The sequence below is a fragment of the Lytechinus pictus genome, chromosome 12, assembly GCF_037042905.1.
Source record: "Lytechinus pictus isolate F3 Inbred chromosome 12, Lp3.0, whole genome shotgun sequence".
NCBI lineage: Eukaryota > Metazoa > Echinodermata > Echinoidea > Temnopleuroida > Toxopneustidae > Lytechinus > Lytechinus pictus.
In genome coordinates, this window is record NC_087256.1 from 413,257 (window position 1) to 432,204 (window position 18,948).

The 18,948-nt window shown below is 35.7% G+C and overlaps 1 protein-coding gene across 1 annotated transcript in view; it reads right to left on the minus strand.

Annotated features, from left to right (window-relative positions):
- Positions 1–12,615: 12,615 nt before the first annotated feature.
- LOC129273307 (signal recognition particle subunit SRP72-like) overlaps positions 12,616–18,948 on the minus strand; it is a 42,627-nt gene continuing 36,294 nt past the window's right edge. Inside the window, exons 12-17 of the mRNA XM_064107359.1 lie at positions 18,573–18,733; positions 17,529–17,632; positions 16,862–16,939; positions 15,968–16,152; positions 15,341–15,497; positions 12,616–14,798 (exon numbers count right to left, since the gene is read on the minus strand). Of these exons, the coding sequence (XP_063963429.1) occupies positions 14,630–14,798; positions 15,341–15,497; positions 15,968–16,152; positions 16,862–16,939; positions 17,529–17,632; positions 18,573–18,733 (854 nt within the window). The 3' untranslated portion in view covers positions 12,616–14,629. The remainder of the gene's footprint in view (positions 14,799–15,340; positions 15,498–15,967; positions 16,153–16,861; positions 16,940–17,528; positions 17,633–18,572; positions 18,734–18,948) is intronic.

Genomic DNA, 18,948 nt, shown 5'->3' on the forward strand with positions numbered 1-18,948 from the left:
CAAAAATTTTGGCTCATTACGCCACTGAGACGGCCCCTTCAAAGAAACAAACAAAAACAACTTTGAGCTGCCGATCGGGGAAAATATGGGTAAAAAAAAAATCGCCCCCCCCCCCCTATTGGCGGGAGCTGTCTACATCGTGGAAACAGCGTCACTAACATTAATATTTATTAATAATAAAGATTTCAGGTTACACCTCCTTTTTAGTTCAAATAATTATGTGACAATTGCTATCAAATATATGTACAATGAAAGTTCATCCAAGAGGTCGAATGATGTATAATAGATGATAAAATTAACCCCTCCCCTATAAATTACGCACTGCTCTTGCAGATGAAAAAAAAAACATTAAAACATTTGTATATCTTCACCCTGGTTTTAACAAAATGATTGAAAAAAAAACAAGTTACCTGAAATTACATTGATCTAATAACCATATTTGTGTACGTTTTATGAAATAGAGACATAGAGATTATTTTTCTCAATAAATTACGTTTTTTTTTTCTCCAAAAAACGTATTTTTCAAAGAAAAAACATACTGCCGTATTTTGGTTGCAAAAACGTACTAAAAATTTTTGCTCGGTCGCAACTTCTTATTGATTTCACGCGATATGCCGTATCGAGCCCCCTCAAAATTTTCGCATACATTCGTAATTCCGAAGGTTCGGTTATTCCGAAGGTTCGTATTTCCGAAGGTTCGTTCCGAAGGTTCGTTAATCCGAAAACGAAATAAGGTTCGTAATTCCGAAGGTTCGTCAATCCGAAAACGAAATAAGGTTCGTCAATCCGAAAACGAAATAAGGTTCGTAATTCCGAAGGTTCGTTAATCCGAAAACGAAATAAGGTTCGTAATTCCGAAGGTTCGTTAATCCGAAAACGAAATAAGGTTCGTTAATCCGAAAATTAAATAAGGTTCGTATTTCCGAAAATGAAAATTATTCATTTTGGTAACAAACACGGTGTTGTCATTACAAGATAACACGATATTATGCAATGATAGTAATAAGAATCGATGATACATGCGTGTGTTGTGGCCAAAAGCATGTATTTCATTAAGAATAGGCGCCCGGATCAAGCATAGGCTAATTTCGATTTTATCTGAGCAACTGCTGCCTTTAGCAAATGGTTTAAGGATGCAGGGGGTTAAGTTTGTTGGTCGCGTGCGAGTAACCTCCAGATTATAGGATTTGTATTGGAGGGGATGTCATTTTTAATAACAGCTTCTGCTGGTAATAAAAATAATACTAATAATGATCCTTGTGAGATTTGAAAGCGCGAATCGCAAGCTCAAACTAGTAGACATTTCATGTAACAAAACTTGAACTTAAACATTCTGAGCATTTTTTGTAATCGTGAGAAAGATGTGTATCTTACTAAAGAATTAACGCGAGCGCGAAGCGCGAGCTGTAATTTGTTTATATACTGACCTGGGGCCCGTTGCATAAAACTTTTTACCTGAGAAAACTCAGATTGTTTTTACCGGAGTTTTTGCCCTGTGCTAAAGTCAGTGGCGGAAATCAGACTAACCTTAGTTTTCAGTTTTTACCAGAGTTTTCTCAGGTAAAAAGTTTTATGCAACAGGCTTTAGAAAGTAACCTTTTAAGGACTGCATTTAGTGACTCATGAATAGTATATCTCACGAACTAAATAATGAGAGCGCGAACCGCAGGCTTAAAATTTGTGATATTCCAACCTGAAAACTGGACATTTTATTTTTTTTGTAACCAGGAATAGAATGATTTCCTCAATAAACAATACTTGATGCGAGCGAGAAACGTGAGCCAAATTTTCCCGATTTTCCAACCTGAAAACTGGACATTCTAAGCATTCTTGTAAAAAAAATAATTGATGCAAGTGCTAATAAGCGCGAGCCCAAAAGGGTATCCCATTTTGAAAAAGGTCACTTTTTTCCGACGGGATTTTTTGGGGGCAAGTATCCACCCCCCCCCCTGCCCCGGTTCCGCCACCACTAAGTGAAGCGAGCAAGATTTTGGAGCATGGGCGATTTAGCTCTAGCAACTTAAACTCCTTTTGTAATCATGAATAGGGTGAGCATCTAAACAAAACAATTAATGCGAATGCATATAGGCAGAGTGGCCGACTGACAAGAAAAGTGGATATTTCAAAGATTATTACTTGGAGTTCAGGAATGGGATATAAATCTATCTAATCAAATGATGGGAGCTCGTAGCGCAAGCTAAACATTTTTTCCATATTCAGTAGTTTTGTAATCATGAAAACAATGCGTAATCGCGTATCTCGCTGAAAGCTACAAAAATCGAATCGTGAGCACAATAATCTGTTTAAATTGACTAGAAAATGGCCATCATGAAATTTCAAAAAAAAAAGAAAAAAGAAGCTCGCTCCTCATCAGTTTCTTATTTGGTATAAGGTATTCGTCCAGTTCTTGGTAACAAACCATGCATAGAATGTCCACTTTTAAGGTTGGAATATCACACATTTTTGGTTCGCGTTTTGCGCTCGCACTAATTATTGCTCATTAAGGTAGTCATTCTGATCCTGGTGAAATAAAATTCCTAGAATGTCCAGTTTCATGGATAGAATATCAAAAATTTTCAGCTCGAGCTTCGCGCTTGCATTAATCGATTGGTGAGATATGTAGGCCTAGCACATATCCCATTCATGAGTCACCAAATGCAAAAGGTTCCTCTCCTGGTCAGTATATGAAAAATTTCAGCTCGCGCTTCGCGCTCGCGTTTGATTCTTTAGTTAAATTCACATTCTTTTTTCATGATTACGAAATAAAATCGGAACGTTTAATTTTTATGTGGGGCGTTTTGGCCCAGTGGATAAGTCTTCTGACTTTAAGGCAGAGGGTCGTAGGTTCGAATCCAAGTCATGGAATTATTACCATCAGCAAGAAATTTATTCACACTGTGCTGCGCTCAACTCAGGTGAGGTGAATGGGTACCCGGTAGAAATTCGTTAATGCCTTCCTTTGGGCGCCTAGGCAGCCCAGCTAAAGCCGGGATAATAATAATAGCTGGGAGAACAGTTTTCAGAACTGAAGTGGCTTCCCTGGATATCCATACCATTATTATCATTATTATCAATTTAGGCCTACATGAAATTTCCAAAAGTTTGGGCACGTGATCCGCTCGCAACATCTCACAAGGATGCCCTTTTAACAGTAATTGACCAAAAAGGTGAATTTTACATCTTCAGATTTGATTTTTTCCCCCAAACCGCTTGCTCGCTACGCTCGCAGATATGAAACGTAAATATATAACTTATCAATCAGAGATCACTTAAAAAATTTTGCTCAACTTAATTACTACAAAACACACAACCTCTTTACAAAGATGATAATCTTATGTAGTCCGGTCTGTTAGCGTAAAAAACACCCTACTTGTGGACACGGTGGACAAAAGCATGATTTTTTCTCCAGACCTTTGTTTATGTATGAGAATTAAAAATGGGGTATGCTCCAAAAAATCTGGCTGCAGGAACAGTGAAAAAAATGGGTGAAAATGTCAGAATTTATGAGTTTAGATTGGTCTGATATATAGACTAGCGCTAGTGCAAAACTCAATAGCAGTGCATTATTTTGCATTGGTTTAGTTCTTGAATTCAGACCCTTTTTGAACAGATATTCTGTTTGTCCTCACATCTCAATGCACTAAATATCTGAATGCAGATGCTAAACAAGCCGAAGGGTGGTGGTGGAGGGGGTTGAATGTTGATGTGTATGTACATATTTTGGTCTTGGGGTAAAGATGTGCAATACACATTTTTTGCATGTGTTGGAAATTGTGTTGCCATGGTAACAGTGTATTATGGCAAAAATAAGGTACAAATCTTGCAGTTAGAACTACTTCCTCTGTTTTCATCAGATTCTCATGAAATTTGGCACACACATTGGTGTTGAGGTGAAGATGTCTAAGACACATTTTTGTGTGTCTTTCGGAAATTTTGTTGCCATGGTAACAACAAAACATTTGGTGAAAATTGGGAAAAAAACCTTACATTTCAAACTGCTTCATCAGTTTTCATTCAATTCACATGAAATTTGGCACACACATTGGTATTAAAGTAAAGATGTACAAGGCATTTTTTGTGTGTGTTTCAGAAATTGTGTTGCCATGGTAACAACATATTATATGACAAAATTTAGGTAAAAACCTTGCAATTTGAACTACTTCATCAGTTTCAAACCAATTCTCATGCATGAAATATGGCTCACACATTGGCCTTGAGATAAAGATGTGCAAGAACCTTTTTTTTTTTTGCATTTGTCAGAGAGTGCATTGCCTTGATAACCGCATGTAGCCAGAAATGCAGGGAAAACTCACCAATTGTGGATCAATCTACTTATCTGTTTTCAGCCTGTGCTCAGAAAAGTTTACACAAATATTAATTTTGGGTAAAGATTCATATTCAGTGTTAAAGGGGAATCCAGCCTTGGTCATAAAATGTTGTGTGGAAAAGGAGAAAAATAAGAATGTTGAAAGTTTGAAAGCAATCGGATAAGCAAAATAAAGTTATGGCTGCTTTAAAATTAAGATCCCTAAGGCTACTAGTATGTAGATTTCAAATTGACAATGGGTAAGTAAATTATGACAAGGGGTGAGGCTGCAAGGACAACTTTCCATTGGCCTTGTACTTTGATTTTTGGTTTTCTCCTAAATTCCATTGGGGCTGTAATATAAACCTGTTAGTATAATGTTTTATGTCCTCATGAAAGAAAGATACAATTTGAAGTAAAACTTTTGAAAAAGACATTTTAGTCCATTAATTATTTCTGTACATGGAAGAGTGGTCCTTCCCTTACATCATTATGACATCACATATGCGGCCAATTTGAAGTCTTCATGGGTATATAGTGATTACCAATGTTTACAACTTTTATATATTCACAACTTTCTTATGGTTTGTCCGATTTGTTCAAACTTTGACCTATTGTCTGATTTTTCCTTTTCCTCTAAAAACAAATGTTTATTTGGGTTGGATTCCCCTTTAACATCATAAGATAGCGCAGGGTATTCATGGTATTAATCACCTTCAATAATATTTATAGGTTTTTTTTTGGGGGGGGCGGAGGAGGTCCTTAAAAACTGACAACATAAAAATATAGAAGGTTAAAGGCCATGGCCATTAGGAACTTAAACACTCTTAAAGAAAGCACCCCTTCCATTTTTTTTTTTTTTTGGGGGGGGGGGCTTTAGAAAATTGCCACATAAAGAGTAAAAGGAAATAATTACAACTAGGAACTGACCCCCCCCCCCCCAAAAAAAAAAAAAAAGGGGGGGGGGAGAAAAATCCTTTACACTTCAGCGTATTAATTTAAAGCCTAAAACATTCTGGTTTTGATAAAAGATCATTTCCGGTGCCCAATTAATCAACGTTTTATTTATCTCCTACTCAGTATTTGTTCATTTCAGTTCTTACTCTGACTTTCTTACATCACTTTTTGCACTTCTTGCACTTTAGAGCTTTACCATACCTTCTTGTTTTGTTTCCTCTCCCCTCCCCCCTCTTTTCTCCCTCTCTAAGTACATTTTTCTTTGCTATTTTAATTCATTATTATCTAGCAACAATTATTCCATTTTGAATGCTTACACCTACACTGAAATATAATACCATGACATTTATTCTTTTCTTCATAATCTTCTAAACTCTATTTTGGCTACACTCTGTCCTAAATAATACTATTAGCTATATTTAATGTCTAGTTTAAAGAATTGAAGAAATGGCTGTCATGATACTATATTTTGGTAAAGGTGCATCAAATTCATAGTTGCAGCATTCAGAATGGAATAACTGTTGCTTAAAAAAAAATGGATTTAGTTGTTTTCCGAAAATCCTCTGTGAAAATTTTAGTTATATCACTAAGTTTTCCCATTCCTGCAGTTACCACCATCTGAAAGGGATATGACTAGAATATATGTAGAGAAATAAAAGTAATCATTTGCTCAATGAACAGTGAATACGTTCGTCCTTACTCCAATGGAAAATTATTTGCATTTTTTGTGACAGTCAGATCTTGCATCCAACAATTTTGCTACTGAAACATAATATTCATTTTTTGACAATTGGAGATGTAGGATGTATAAAGCAGGGGCTGTCACAGAAATATACTGAAAAAATTAAATGAAAGAAAATAGAAGGCAAAAATTTATTGTGCACATATGCATATTTTTGATATGGTATGTTATTGAGTCATGGATTTGCAAGTGAATTTCTAAAACAAGTGCAGAGATTTTTGTATATATATATTTCTATAATTAGTTGCATGATTAAAGGTACACTTTATAAAATGTCAGAGAAAATATACTTGGAGAGATAGAGGGTAAAAAAAGGAGAGAGGAAACATTCGATGGTATGGTGAAGCTCAAAATCAAGAGTGATGTGATATAGTTAAAAAGAAAGAGTAGGAATGGAATATGAATAAAAGACTGAGTAGGAGAATATAAATAAACAATGATTAATTGGCTACTGTAAACAATTTTTTACCAAAGCAGAATGCATTAAACATCAAATGAATGGTCTTAACTCTGAAGTGCAAATGACTCTTCTTACCTTTTAATAGGGGGGGGGGGCATTTTTCAGCCCCCTATTTTTTCAGGGGGGGGGGGGGGTTAAGTTCCTAGTCATAATCCTTTAACTTTAACTTTTATGAGGTCATTTTCTAAAGACCCCCCCCCCCCCAAAAAAAAAGGGAGTAATGTCTCGCTTTAAAATACAAAGACCCCTGAGGGGCAAAGGCGTAGACTGGTTGAGCGTGGGGAGATAGAAGTAGTATGGGGAGGGGTGCACATCTTGGGGAGGTGGAACTAAGGTTTGGAAAATTAGCCGTTGAAAGTAGAAGGGGTACACATTTTGTCATTGTTGGAACTCCTTTGCCACAGCGGAAGGTTTCACATTCACCCAGTGTACCCCCAGCCTATGCCCTTGAGGGGATGCTTATTTCAAGAGTGTTAATGGACACCGCCTTTAACCTTTATTTTGATGTCAGATTTTAAGGACCAATCCCGCTCCTCCCCCAAAACCTAGAAATATTACTGAAGGTGACTCATATATTTTAATGCAGTTTAGAATTTAATATGAATCTTTACCCAAAGATGAATATTTCTTCCAACTTTTATGAGCACTGACTAAAAAAAGGGGAAGTCGTTTGATCCACAATGAGTTTTCCTGCATTTCTGGCTATCATATGTGGTTACCATGGCAATATACTCTCTGACAAATGCACACAAAAAATGGTTCCTGCACATCTTTACCTCAAGGCAAATGTATGAGCCAAATTTCATGAGAAATGGTTCAAAACTGATGAAGTTGTTCAAATTGCAAGGTTTTTACCTAAATTTTGCCATATAATATGTTGTTACCATGGCAACACAATTTCTGAAACACATGCAAAAAGTGCCTTGTACATCTTTACTCTAATACCAATGTGTGTGTCAAATTTCATGAGAATTGATTTAAAACTGATGAAGCAGTTTGAATTGTAATTTTTTCCCCAATTTTCACCAAATGTTTTGTTGTTACCATGGCAACAAAATTTCCGAAAGACACACAAAAATGTGTCTTAGACATCTTCACCTCAACACCAATGTATGTGCCAAATATCATGAGAATCGGATGACAACAGAGGAAGTTGTTCTAACTGCAAGATTTGTACCTTATTTTTGCCATAATACACTGTTACCATGGCAACACAATTTCCAACACATGCAAAAAATGTGTCTTGCACATCTTTACCCCAAGACCAAAATATGTACATACACACCAACATTCAACCCCTCCATCACCACCCTTCGGCTTGTTTAGCATCTGCATTCAGATATTTAGTGCATCGAGATGTGAGGACAAACAGAATATTTGTTCAAAAAGGGTCTGAATTCAAGAACTAAACCAATGCAAAATAATGCACTGCTATTGAGTTTTGCACTAGCGCTAGTCTATATATCAGACCAATCTACACTCATAAATTTTGACATTTTCACCCATTTTTTCACTGTTCCTGCAGCCAGATTTTTTGGAGCATACCCAATTTTTAATTCTCATACATAAACAAAGGTCTGGAGAAAAAATCATGCTTTTGTCCACCGTGTCCACATAATTCCGCTAACAGACCAGACTAATGGCGATAATATCCGTTTGCACCAAAATGCCCCTATTGGCCCGTTTTTTGGCTATGCCCCCCCCCCCCCAAAAAAAAGGAAAATACTTCGGCCGCCACTGGTTTAAAAACACGCATCGTCTTCATGGCTAACTGCAAAAAGTTCTTAAAATGTCCCCTTTAGATCAGGTCAGAGCTTATATTTAAAATTTCTGTTCGCGCTTCTTGCTAGCAGTTATTATCTAGTTACATAGGCATCTCGTTTTGAAGATCACAAACATATTGCCCATCATATTTAAAAAAAATATAGCTCGCGCTCGCATTATTTAAAAAGGGTTTATCATGTTATTACATATTTACTTTATTTTATAAGTATAAAGCTAATTATTGACTGTTAGGACTACCCTTTCAAAGAAACAAACAAAAATCAACTTTAAGCTGCCGATCGAGGAAAATATGGCAGGAAAAAAAATTTACCCCCCCCCCCTATTTGACAAAAGTTGGATCCGCTGGGAGGGAGGCAGGGGGCACTTGCACCCCAAAAATGAAATAAAAAACAGGGAAATGCATATTTTTCCAAAATGGGAAAGTTCCTTTTTCAAAAATAAATATGCCGTTTTTCATGTTTTTCGAAATAAAATACTCTTTTTAAAGTATACAAGTTAAGTTTTCAGGCTGGAATATTGCAAAATTTCAGCTTGCGTTCCGCACTCTCAATCATTCGATTGGAGAAATATGTATCCTAAAGAGGTCACTAAATGCTTTCTTTAACAGGTTCCTTTTCTGGTCAGTATGTTTAAGCTCGCGTTTTGCGCTCGTGTTAATTCTTTAGTTAGATGCACATCTTTTTAATGACAGCAGAAATCTGCTCGGATTTTTAAAAACTTATTTTCATTTTTTATTGAAATACCCTTAAGTTTTAGCTTGTGATTTACGCTCGCAACACCTCGCAATAATGCCATTTTAAGAATAATTGACCCCTAAACGAGTTTTACAACTTCACCTTAAATTTTTTTTTTACCAAGCCGCTCGCTCATTATACTCTCTCCCGAAAAATAAAGCCTAAATATACATTTTGCCATAATAAAAAGTCACTTCAAAAACGTTTTTCTCTACTTAATCACTATCAATCACACAATGACTTCAAGCAGATGATAATCTTAAGGTGAAAATATCACCAAAGTGCCCATTTTGACGTATGAGTTTCATTTTTTGGCTTTACCCCCCGAACGAAAATTCGTTCGGCCGCCCTTGCCTTCCCATCCTCATAACAATGGAACGGCAACAGTGTCACCCGCCCCCCCCCCTTGCCTCTGCCTTTGCTTTCCCAGTTTTCATTTTTCGGATTAACGAACCTTATTTTGTTTTCGGATTAACGAACCTTCGGAACAACGAACCTTATTTCGTTTTCGGATTAACGAACCTTCGGAAAAACGAACCTTATTTTGTTTTCGGATTAATGAACCTTATTTCGTTTTCGGATTAACGAACCTTCGGAAAAACGAACCTTATTTCGTTTTCGGATTAACGATCCTTCGGAACAACGAACCTTATTTCGTTTTCGGATTAACGAACCTTCGGAACAACGAATCTTATTTCGTTTTCTGATTATCGAACCTTCGGAACAACGAACCTTATTTCGTTTTCGGATTATCGAACCTTCGGAATAACGAACCGTCGGAATAACGCCACAAATGTTCGGATTAACGAACCCTTTTTCGTTTTCGGATTAACGAACATCGAGGTATAGGCAATTTACGTGTTTCGGAATTACGAACCTTCGGAATAAAGAACCTTCGGAATTACGAAGCTTCGGAATTACGAAGCTTCGGAATTACGAAGTGTAACCAAATTTTTTGGCTCATTACGCCACTGAGACGGCCCCTTCAAAGAAACAAACAAAAACAACTTTGAGCTGCCGATCGGGGAAAATATGGGTAAAAAAAAATCGCCCCCCCCCCCTATTGGCGGGAGCTGGATCCGCCCCTGGATAGGCAGTGGCGCTCGTTGTCTACATCGTGGAAACAGCGTCACTAACATTAATAGCAAAGATTTCAGGTTACACCTCCTTTTTAGTTCAAATAATTATGTGACAATTGTTCTCAAATATATGTACAATGAAAGTTCATCCAAGAGGTCGAATGATGTATAATATAGATGATAAAATTAACCCCTCCCCTATAAATTACGTACATTTCGTACATTGCAGAAGGAGAAGAGGAAGAAGAAGAAAAAAAGGAGAAGAAGAAGAAGTAGAAGAAGAAGAAACAACGAAATGAAGAGGAAAAATAATATATTTTGTATTGAATCATGTTTATATTTACCTTTTCAAAATATAATAACTGCTATTAAAAATGGCCCCGTTGCATAAAAATTAACATTATGGTAACTTTGCCATGCAATTATAACTTGCATGGAATCCTTGATTCTGATTGGCTGTTGCACTGTAAAAAAATATTGGGTAAAATTTTAACCAGCACGAGGGTAATTATGTGTTCAACCAATTTTGGGTAGTATTTTACCCAATGCGGGAATTAAGCATATTGTCAAGTAAGGTTAAAAAAATAAGCAGCAATTACTTTAGAATGGGCAAAATTTTAATCACATTGGATAAATAAAATGACCAAAAGAAATGCCCAATGTTGGTTGGACACATAATTACCCTCACGGGGCATTTTTACCCAATTTTTTTAAGAGCTTGATCACCGTTTCCATGGTAGTAACCATTGGATGGCATAGTTACCATAAAAAGTAACTTTTATGCAACAGGGCCCATATTCAAGAATCCCGAAAAATACTAGCATAAGTAAGATTAACAAAAAAGGACAAGAATATCAATTGAATTTCGGATGCGGACTACAGTTATTGTTCAATTTTCCACAGCTTTAACGGGTACATCTGCTGTAATATTAATTTTGAGTAAATTCATGTTTGTTTGTTTTTTACTTTTATTGTATTCATTATAATTTATGTTTGCCAAATACAGCATCAACAACAATAATAATATTAATGATAAAGCTGCTTCTGTATCATAGTGTAGGCCTGCAATCTGGGAGAGATTGGGGAAATCTGATATCACGTCAAACTTTTAATACGTATCATTGCGAGCATTCTTCATCAGCAGGAAAGCCGTAGTGTAGCAACGGCGAGACTCATAATGTTTGCGTTTTTAGACTGAGAATTATTTTAATAGAATCATAAAACTCATGAGATTCCTGGGTGATAGGGCGCGATAGCTCTGTCGGTAGAGCGGGGGATTCGTATTCCGGTGACCCGGGTTCGATTCCCACATGATGCGCTAGTGCCCTTTGGTAAGGCACTAATCCTCATACTCATTACCAGGTCCTTCGGAGAGGACCTTTAGCCGTCGGTCCTCTGGTTGCTTGCTTACAAGCATTCATGCTTTCTTAGCAATCAGGTAAAAAAATCCCCACCAATACCACCAACATTCAACGCAAATGTGAACAAAGACTTTGCGCATGTATGTTTAGTTTTCCAATGGCAAACGTTCTTGGGTATGGATTGAAAATGGATGACCTATATCATTCATAAAGATTTATGGCCCACCCCACATAAAAACTATCAATTATCAGGCAAAGTTGTCAGATCTAAGAATGGAAAGATTCTATTTAGATTGCGAGTTCATGTAATGCAGTCTGTTAAGGAGATTTCTTTCTTTTTCCCCAAACACATAAACTTCTACATCATAGTGGAAAATGAATTTTTTAAATTGATGCAATAGTTTCATTGGCATGCATCTTGAATTTTAGCTAGGTCACTTTTTCTTTATCCCCCCTCTGCCCCATAGAGCTTCCTGGGGCATTACCTCGTCTCCCCTGCTTTCAAAAGAGAGGGGGTGGTTGTAAATTTGCCCCCCCCCCCCAGTAGCTTAGGATTTACTGACAACAGACTACTATCATGGCAAAAGTAATAATAAAGTAGATGCATCAAATTTAGAAGGAATTGTCTAATTGAAGTTGACCATTTGTAAATTATGTAATCAACAATACAGTAAATCAGATGAATCAGCAATGATATTTGAAACAAATGCTAGATCTCCCCCCCCCCCTCCCCACTCTCCCTCTCTGTTTTTCTCTCTCTCTTTAGTCCTCCTAGGTTTACAACTCGTAATTGTTTGATTGAATATGTTTGGAAATTCTTTTTTTTTAATGATTTATCTCAGTCAAAAAAAATATATATTTAGTAATCAATGTATATCTATATATCTGTATACGTTTGATCAGATTCCTATAAAGGGTCTGTGAAAATGAGCATTTTAGGGGCATTATTTAGTTAATTAGAGCAAACTTTTGATTTTATGCATAAATTAGCATAATCAATTAGCAATGAGATTTTTCACAAAATTTGATCTTATAGTTTTGTAGATTATGCCATGGGCAACGCGCATTCCCCTCCCCATCCCCCCCCCCCCCCCCAGTCTTCTTAGGCATCGAAAGAGCCCAGTCTATTTAGGGTTAAAGCTAATTATATTCCTATAACACTGACAGAATAAGACATGTAAACAATAAACATTAACTGTAATGAATGACAATATTTTAATACATGTATAACTGTCACCTCTACTTGTCTTTGAGAGAAGCAGTTTTATGTCTCTTATTGAGTTTGCCAATAATAAATTCTAAATAATCATATAGAATATCTCATAACTTCAAACATTCTCTCTTTTAACTGTCATAAGACCATAAAATCTTTCAGGCATGGATGGGATATAATTTTGATATGAAGAAGATATGTTTTAAGAGCTATAAGCACCATGCATTAAAGAGAAGCATGCTGGAATGTTAAGAGAGTACATCAAAGGTCCTACATTAGAGCACATGAGAAAGCAATATACATTCATGTATAATCATTTGTGTGTTAACTAAACATAAGAAATAAAAGAAGTGTTTTTAACATTGTTTTTACAATGTTTCTATGAAAAAGGATATGTATGTTATGATTATCTTCCCATATCTTAGCTGACCTAAAAATAATTACATTGTGAATATAACCATTTGTGTAAAAACTATCCATGGCAGACACAAGTCATAACAATTTATAGTTTCAGTGAGGGCATATATCTCAGCTCGGCTATACAAATGTCAACCATTACTAATGAATTCCCCAATAGGGGGCCCATTATCACTTAACCACTCTCCCTTTTTTTAACTCTTTGTGTGCTGGGCCATGAACCCCTCTGTGTTGGATTATTTTCAGGTAAGAAAACAATGCTGTTATTACATGATATCTGAATTATTTCATATTTTCAGACATACAGACATACATATTGTATGTAGAAAACACGTCTCACATGTAAAAAAATGTTCCAGTTTAGTGATGATTTTACACATTAAATCATAGATCAATTCTGTTTTACAATGTAGGAGTAAAGTTTGAATACAAATAACTTCATGGAATAAAATTTAAAATAAAACTAATTGGAAAGATTGACATCACCATCTTCCTCATTGCATATTCATGAGGACGTGCCAAGTATTTTTCACTGAAAAAAATTAAAAAATTTTAACATCATAACTATGTTATCCCTTTTCAAGATTTGATGAAATTTTAATATTTTATCTGTCTGATTTTAACCCTTCATCAAAATCATGTAAGTCAAGGGAATTGTAAAATCAAGCTTTCTTTTGATCTTATCATCAATAAGTGACATTTTATTACTAAAAGCTAAATTTCAGCATAAATACTGTCTTGATTTATGCTGAATTGCACATTGAGGGTATTACAATAAAAATTATTGTACATTTTAAAAAATAGATAGCCAATTTGGGGGCTCTAAACAATGGAAGAATTAAAACTATATTGGTCATGTAATGAATTAAAAACATAAGTTGGGTATTTGTACATATATCAAATAAATAATACATTTCTACAGGGAGATTAGGTGAGTCAATTATTAAGAGTGGTTTTCCACGCTGATAAAAAGGAACTCACTTAATTGCAGTAAAAGAAGCATTTGGTTGCAGGTTTTTATTTTTTATGAGTAATAGAAAACACAATGTGTTATAACCTGGAACCAGAATGTATAATTTTATAAACAACTAATGAACTTAGAATTTGTTATTTCTTTATTGTGTAGGGAATAATTTTCTAAGTATTTTCAAAATAACTGCTACATAAATGTGTTTTGGAGCAGGGTTTTTTCATAGGACTGTATAGATTTTTTTTAGTATGTTCCCATTGATGAAAACTCCTTATCAAATTTGAGAACTATATTTATTCCCTGTTGTGTTTGTACACAGAAGAGTTAAAACAAAATGCAAAGACATTATAAAGTAATCAAACTTCGGCATGATTTACAAAGAAAGGTCATAAACAGCAAAGAATGTAACTTTCATTGGCTAAGTTGTATCAATTTGTTTTGTCTCTGCAGTACTTTTTGATCTGTTTCATCACCTCACAATTAACTACAATATTTGATATAGGGTGTTCTGAACAGGTGTTTCAAAGAATAAAGATTGAATATTGCCCCCCTCCTCAATGTTTCCTGAATCCTTTTCCCGTGATCATCATTCCCTCTATCACATTCTACCATTTTCCTCCCCTCTTCTTCTTTGCTTTGTTCTTCTTAGCAGCAGCTGAGGCTGGTTTCTGTTGCCTGGGGGTGGGGTTAGCTGGTGAGGGGGAGGCTGTATTGCTACTTGTCTGTGATCCAGGGCGGGGTGAGTTAGGTACACTGGTTGGCTTGCTGGCATCCCTGGTGGTACAATAAAAAATGTTTAATGTAAACATGGCTTTAAAAGCTCTTAAAATCAATTAGTTAATTTAGATTTTTGTTGCATTAAAAGTTAAGTTGATTGGGTGGGGTAGACTGCAAGAATTTGACTTCAATGGTTATTATTGTCGAGCACCACAAAGATGGTTTGAACATGAATAACATCACAGTTCTGAATTAATGAATTTATTTGTTCAATAAATAATCATTTAATTACAATGGACTCAAACCACAGCAAACAAGCAAAAATCTAGAGCCCTGTGACAAAAGCAGACATTCTTTTCTCAGTATATGCACAATTGTTTCATATCAAGCATTAAAAAACACTTCTTCTGAATTCAGCTACAGAGCTCCAAATCTGACAAACAAATAATTTTGCTGGTCCACCCTCCTCCTCCCTCTCTTCATCCTCTTCCTTTTTTTCTCTCTATTACTTCCTCATTCTTCTTCTTTTTTTCTACTTCCTCCTTCCATTCCTATCCTTATTTCTCTTCTTATATCTTTGTTCTCATTCTATAACTTACATATCTCCACTGCCTGTTGTTGCTCCCTGTGTTCCTTTGCCTACTCCTCCCTTCTTATCTCGTCGTCTCTTTCCTTTGAAGTATGACCTTTCTCTCATCGGTAACCATCGCTCAGGGTCCGGTGCTACGGAGGAGTCAAAATTCTTGGGCAGCTGGGCTACAAATGTATAATACAAATCAATAAGAAATTCATTCTTACACAATCAAGAAATTACAGTATAAAATATTAAGGGGGGACGTTCTGGAATATTCAGATCTAATCAGACCCATCTCACAGCTAGAAAGGGGGGGGGGTCAGATTTCCCCCACCCAAGATCTTGGTCATTCCCGTGTGTTCAAAATGAAAACCGGCACTCGCAACCCCCCCCCCCCCCCCCCCCCCGACGTATTCTAAAAACCTATACAACTGTCCAGTTCTCTAAATATGTCCTCATAATTCAATTAAACTTGCTAATTTATTCATACATCAAAGGTACATTAAAGCAAAATTTCAAAAAAAATTTATGAGCCAGACACTCTTTGTGGGATTCTGATTAGATATTCTTTATAAAATGATTGGTTTCACTAACTTTTCCTTATTTTTGAAGTAAAATCTTGTGTTTCTAATATTCTCAAAAAATTACTCACGTTTTCTCTTTCGTTTTCTTTTCTTCTTCATCTCTTCAACTGATGTTACAGTACCAGTCTTTTCTCCATCAGTCTTTCCTCCTTTCTTCAGCTGTCTAGTGCTTAGTGTTAGAGGAGTATTCTCTAATACATCTACATCTACATCAGCAGAGAGCTGAGCTACTGATGGTAACTCCTTACTTAGTCTTTAAGGGCAATGAGTCAAGGATAATTAAATATTCAATATAATAGAATGATAATAATGATAATATTTTCCCATATATGCTTTTCCAAATAACCAGGGATATCTTGAAATTGCAAAGCCAGAAGAAAAATAGTGAACACAATGGCAGTCTCTATTACAGGAGACATTTTAAACATCACTGAATTTGGATAGGAAAGTGAAGAACGCTGATCCTACTTATAACTTTCAATTTTAATTGATTAAGTTTCGAAAATCAACTCTGTTCAGTGCCATAATAGAGACAAAGATTTTACTTGTTGAGTAAATGGAAAATTATGACTTTTTATTTATTATTTTAAAATGTTTTCAAGTTCAGGGCTTGTTGCAGAAAGAGTTGCGTTTAAATGCACGTCAAAATATAAAGCGCAAGTCCGGATACAGGTGCTTCATTGGCTAAAAATCAAGTTGCGCAAGATCTTTTTGAGTTGCGTTTGATCGCAACTCTTTCTGCAACGAGCCCCTGGACATCCATTTATCAGAATACTCGGGACTGACTCCTACAACGCCATTTGAATTAAAAAAAAAAACAATTATGTCATGACACAGCGATAGTAATGATTAAACTAATGGAAATGGTAATTACTTGAAAAGCATAATATAGTGACACCACCACCACCAACAAAATCAATAATATTATGTCTGTAAATTAATTATTACAACATAAAGGATACTCTTGTGCTCTTTTGGGGTCAAACTTGGAGTAGGCTGATATAAGCTGAGCTAGGGTTTTGATATCTCCTGGGTTAGACCTTAAACAGAACAAGAAAAAGATTTATCTTCTAAATATGATTCAATATTAATAAGAAATTATTATCATTCATTCAGCAAAGGAATGGTTATGAATATAAATGTACACAGAGCTCCTGACAAAAACAGTTTCTAAATCACTGACAAGGTTACTCTGAGAAAATAGCACACAAGGAAATCATTAAATACAAACACACATTGACGGTGTGGAAATGCCACATAGAGGTAGGACAAGGAGAAAAGTCTGACTACATAACTGTGACCTATGGTTTGAATCTATGTGACTGTACATAATAAGATGACCTTGAACCTTGGAAGAATAATCCCTTTCAGCAGCTTCAAAGCTATCCCGGGATGAAATACAATGATATATTATGTGTAATAATGATTCATGTAACATATATTGATGAATAACAATGAAGGACACAAAGACAAATAATAGAAATGATACTTAGGTATTACTAACATTTAATAACAATATTGGATTTACATATTGCCATCTATCTAAAAAGAAAATATTATAGGCACACTATATTCACTACCAATTAACTCAATTGCATCTTATAATATTTATTTCTGAGTGGAACTAACCTTCTTAGATCTTCTAACATGGAAGTGGCTGCCTGGGACTGACCTCTCTTCAATTTGAAAGCTGTATTCTCACGAAGAAGAATATTCAACTCATTCTGAGGGCCCTGTCAGATATGAATATTGGGACAAAGTATTACAGTTAAATCTGCTCGATCAATAACCAGTCTATAGAAAAAAAATTAAATGAAAATGATAACAATAATTATGACAATATTCATTTAATTCAGTCACATATTTTCCATGTGCAACAAATGGTTAAATAACCTTTCTCCTCCCATAAGAACTAAAGTAAGAAGTGAAGCTTTAATGTTGTCCACTAATTCATTACTTAAAAAAACCCTACAATTTCTACAGAAATATTGATTTTCAGTTAACCATTCCATGTTCAAATAAATAATAAATAATATCAGATTTATATAGAGCATGTATCCACCTTGTTAGGTGCTCAAGGTGCATCTATATTTCCCCGGCTAAGCTAGTCTACCGATTTCGGTGCGCAAAGCTTTTTGAGGAATTGCTTCCTGCCGGTACCTATTTACCTCACCTGAGTGGAGTGCGGCACAATGTGGGTAAACTTCTTTCTGACAGAAAACATGCCATGGCTGGGAATTGAACTCACGTCCCTCAGATTGAAATACTAGTCTTAACCACAAGACCACGACACCCCAACAATAGTGATAGTTTTCTCACATTAGTCCAAGGCAACAAGGAAATTGCCTAAGGTATCCACCTCCCCAGCTTTGCAACGCTTGATCCTATTCCCAAATAGTGGTTTGGAGACAAACTGTCCAGCCTTTCTAAGGGCTTGCTGTAGAGGCTGTCCCGTAAGGTTACTTTCTAATCAATAAATATTCCAGAAGCTCAATACTAACTCTATCACATGGCAGTAGTGTATATTTAAATAGCAGGTGTACTTTTTTTCTCATTATCATTTTCACCATTATTGAGTTATTTCTTGGCTTCAATCCTCAAGAATTAGGTAGGAAAATATAACATATAAATTTCAGAGTATTATCTGAAAGACTGAAATGCCATTTAACTTACCCCATATTGCTTGCACCAGTTAACAGCTTCGTCCAGTACACCAATGGCAGATTCCCCATTCTCCATACCAACATAAAGCGCCACCAGTGTTGAGACGATAGCAGGTCTGTGACTACTGCCATCAAGAGACTGAAGAACATCACAAGCTTTGGAAATATTTCCTATGAAATTAAATGACATTCATATCACAACATTACAAAAATAATACAGTAAGCAGGGTTTACAAAAAAAAATAAAAGATTCATATCTTTTTTATGAATACCTATTGAATCATTAACAATAACATCATACCACATGACAGTACTACCTAAAAGCATTCAAATGGTAGCTTGAATAGGATTTGTGGGCCAGGTATTATTGAAAATCATTGCTCTGA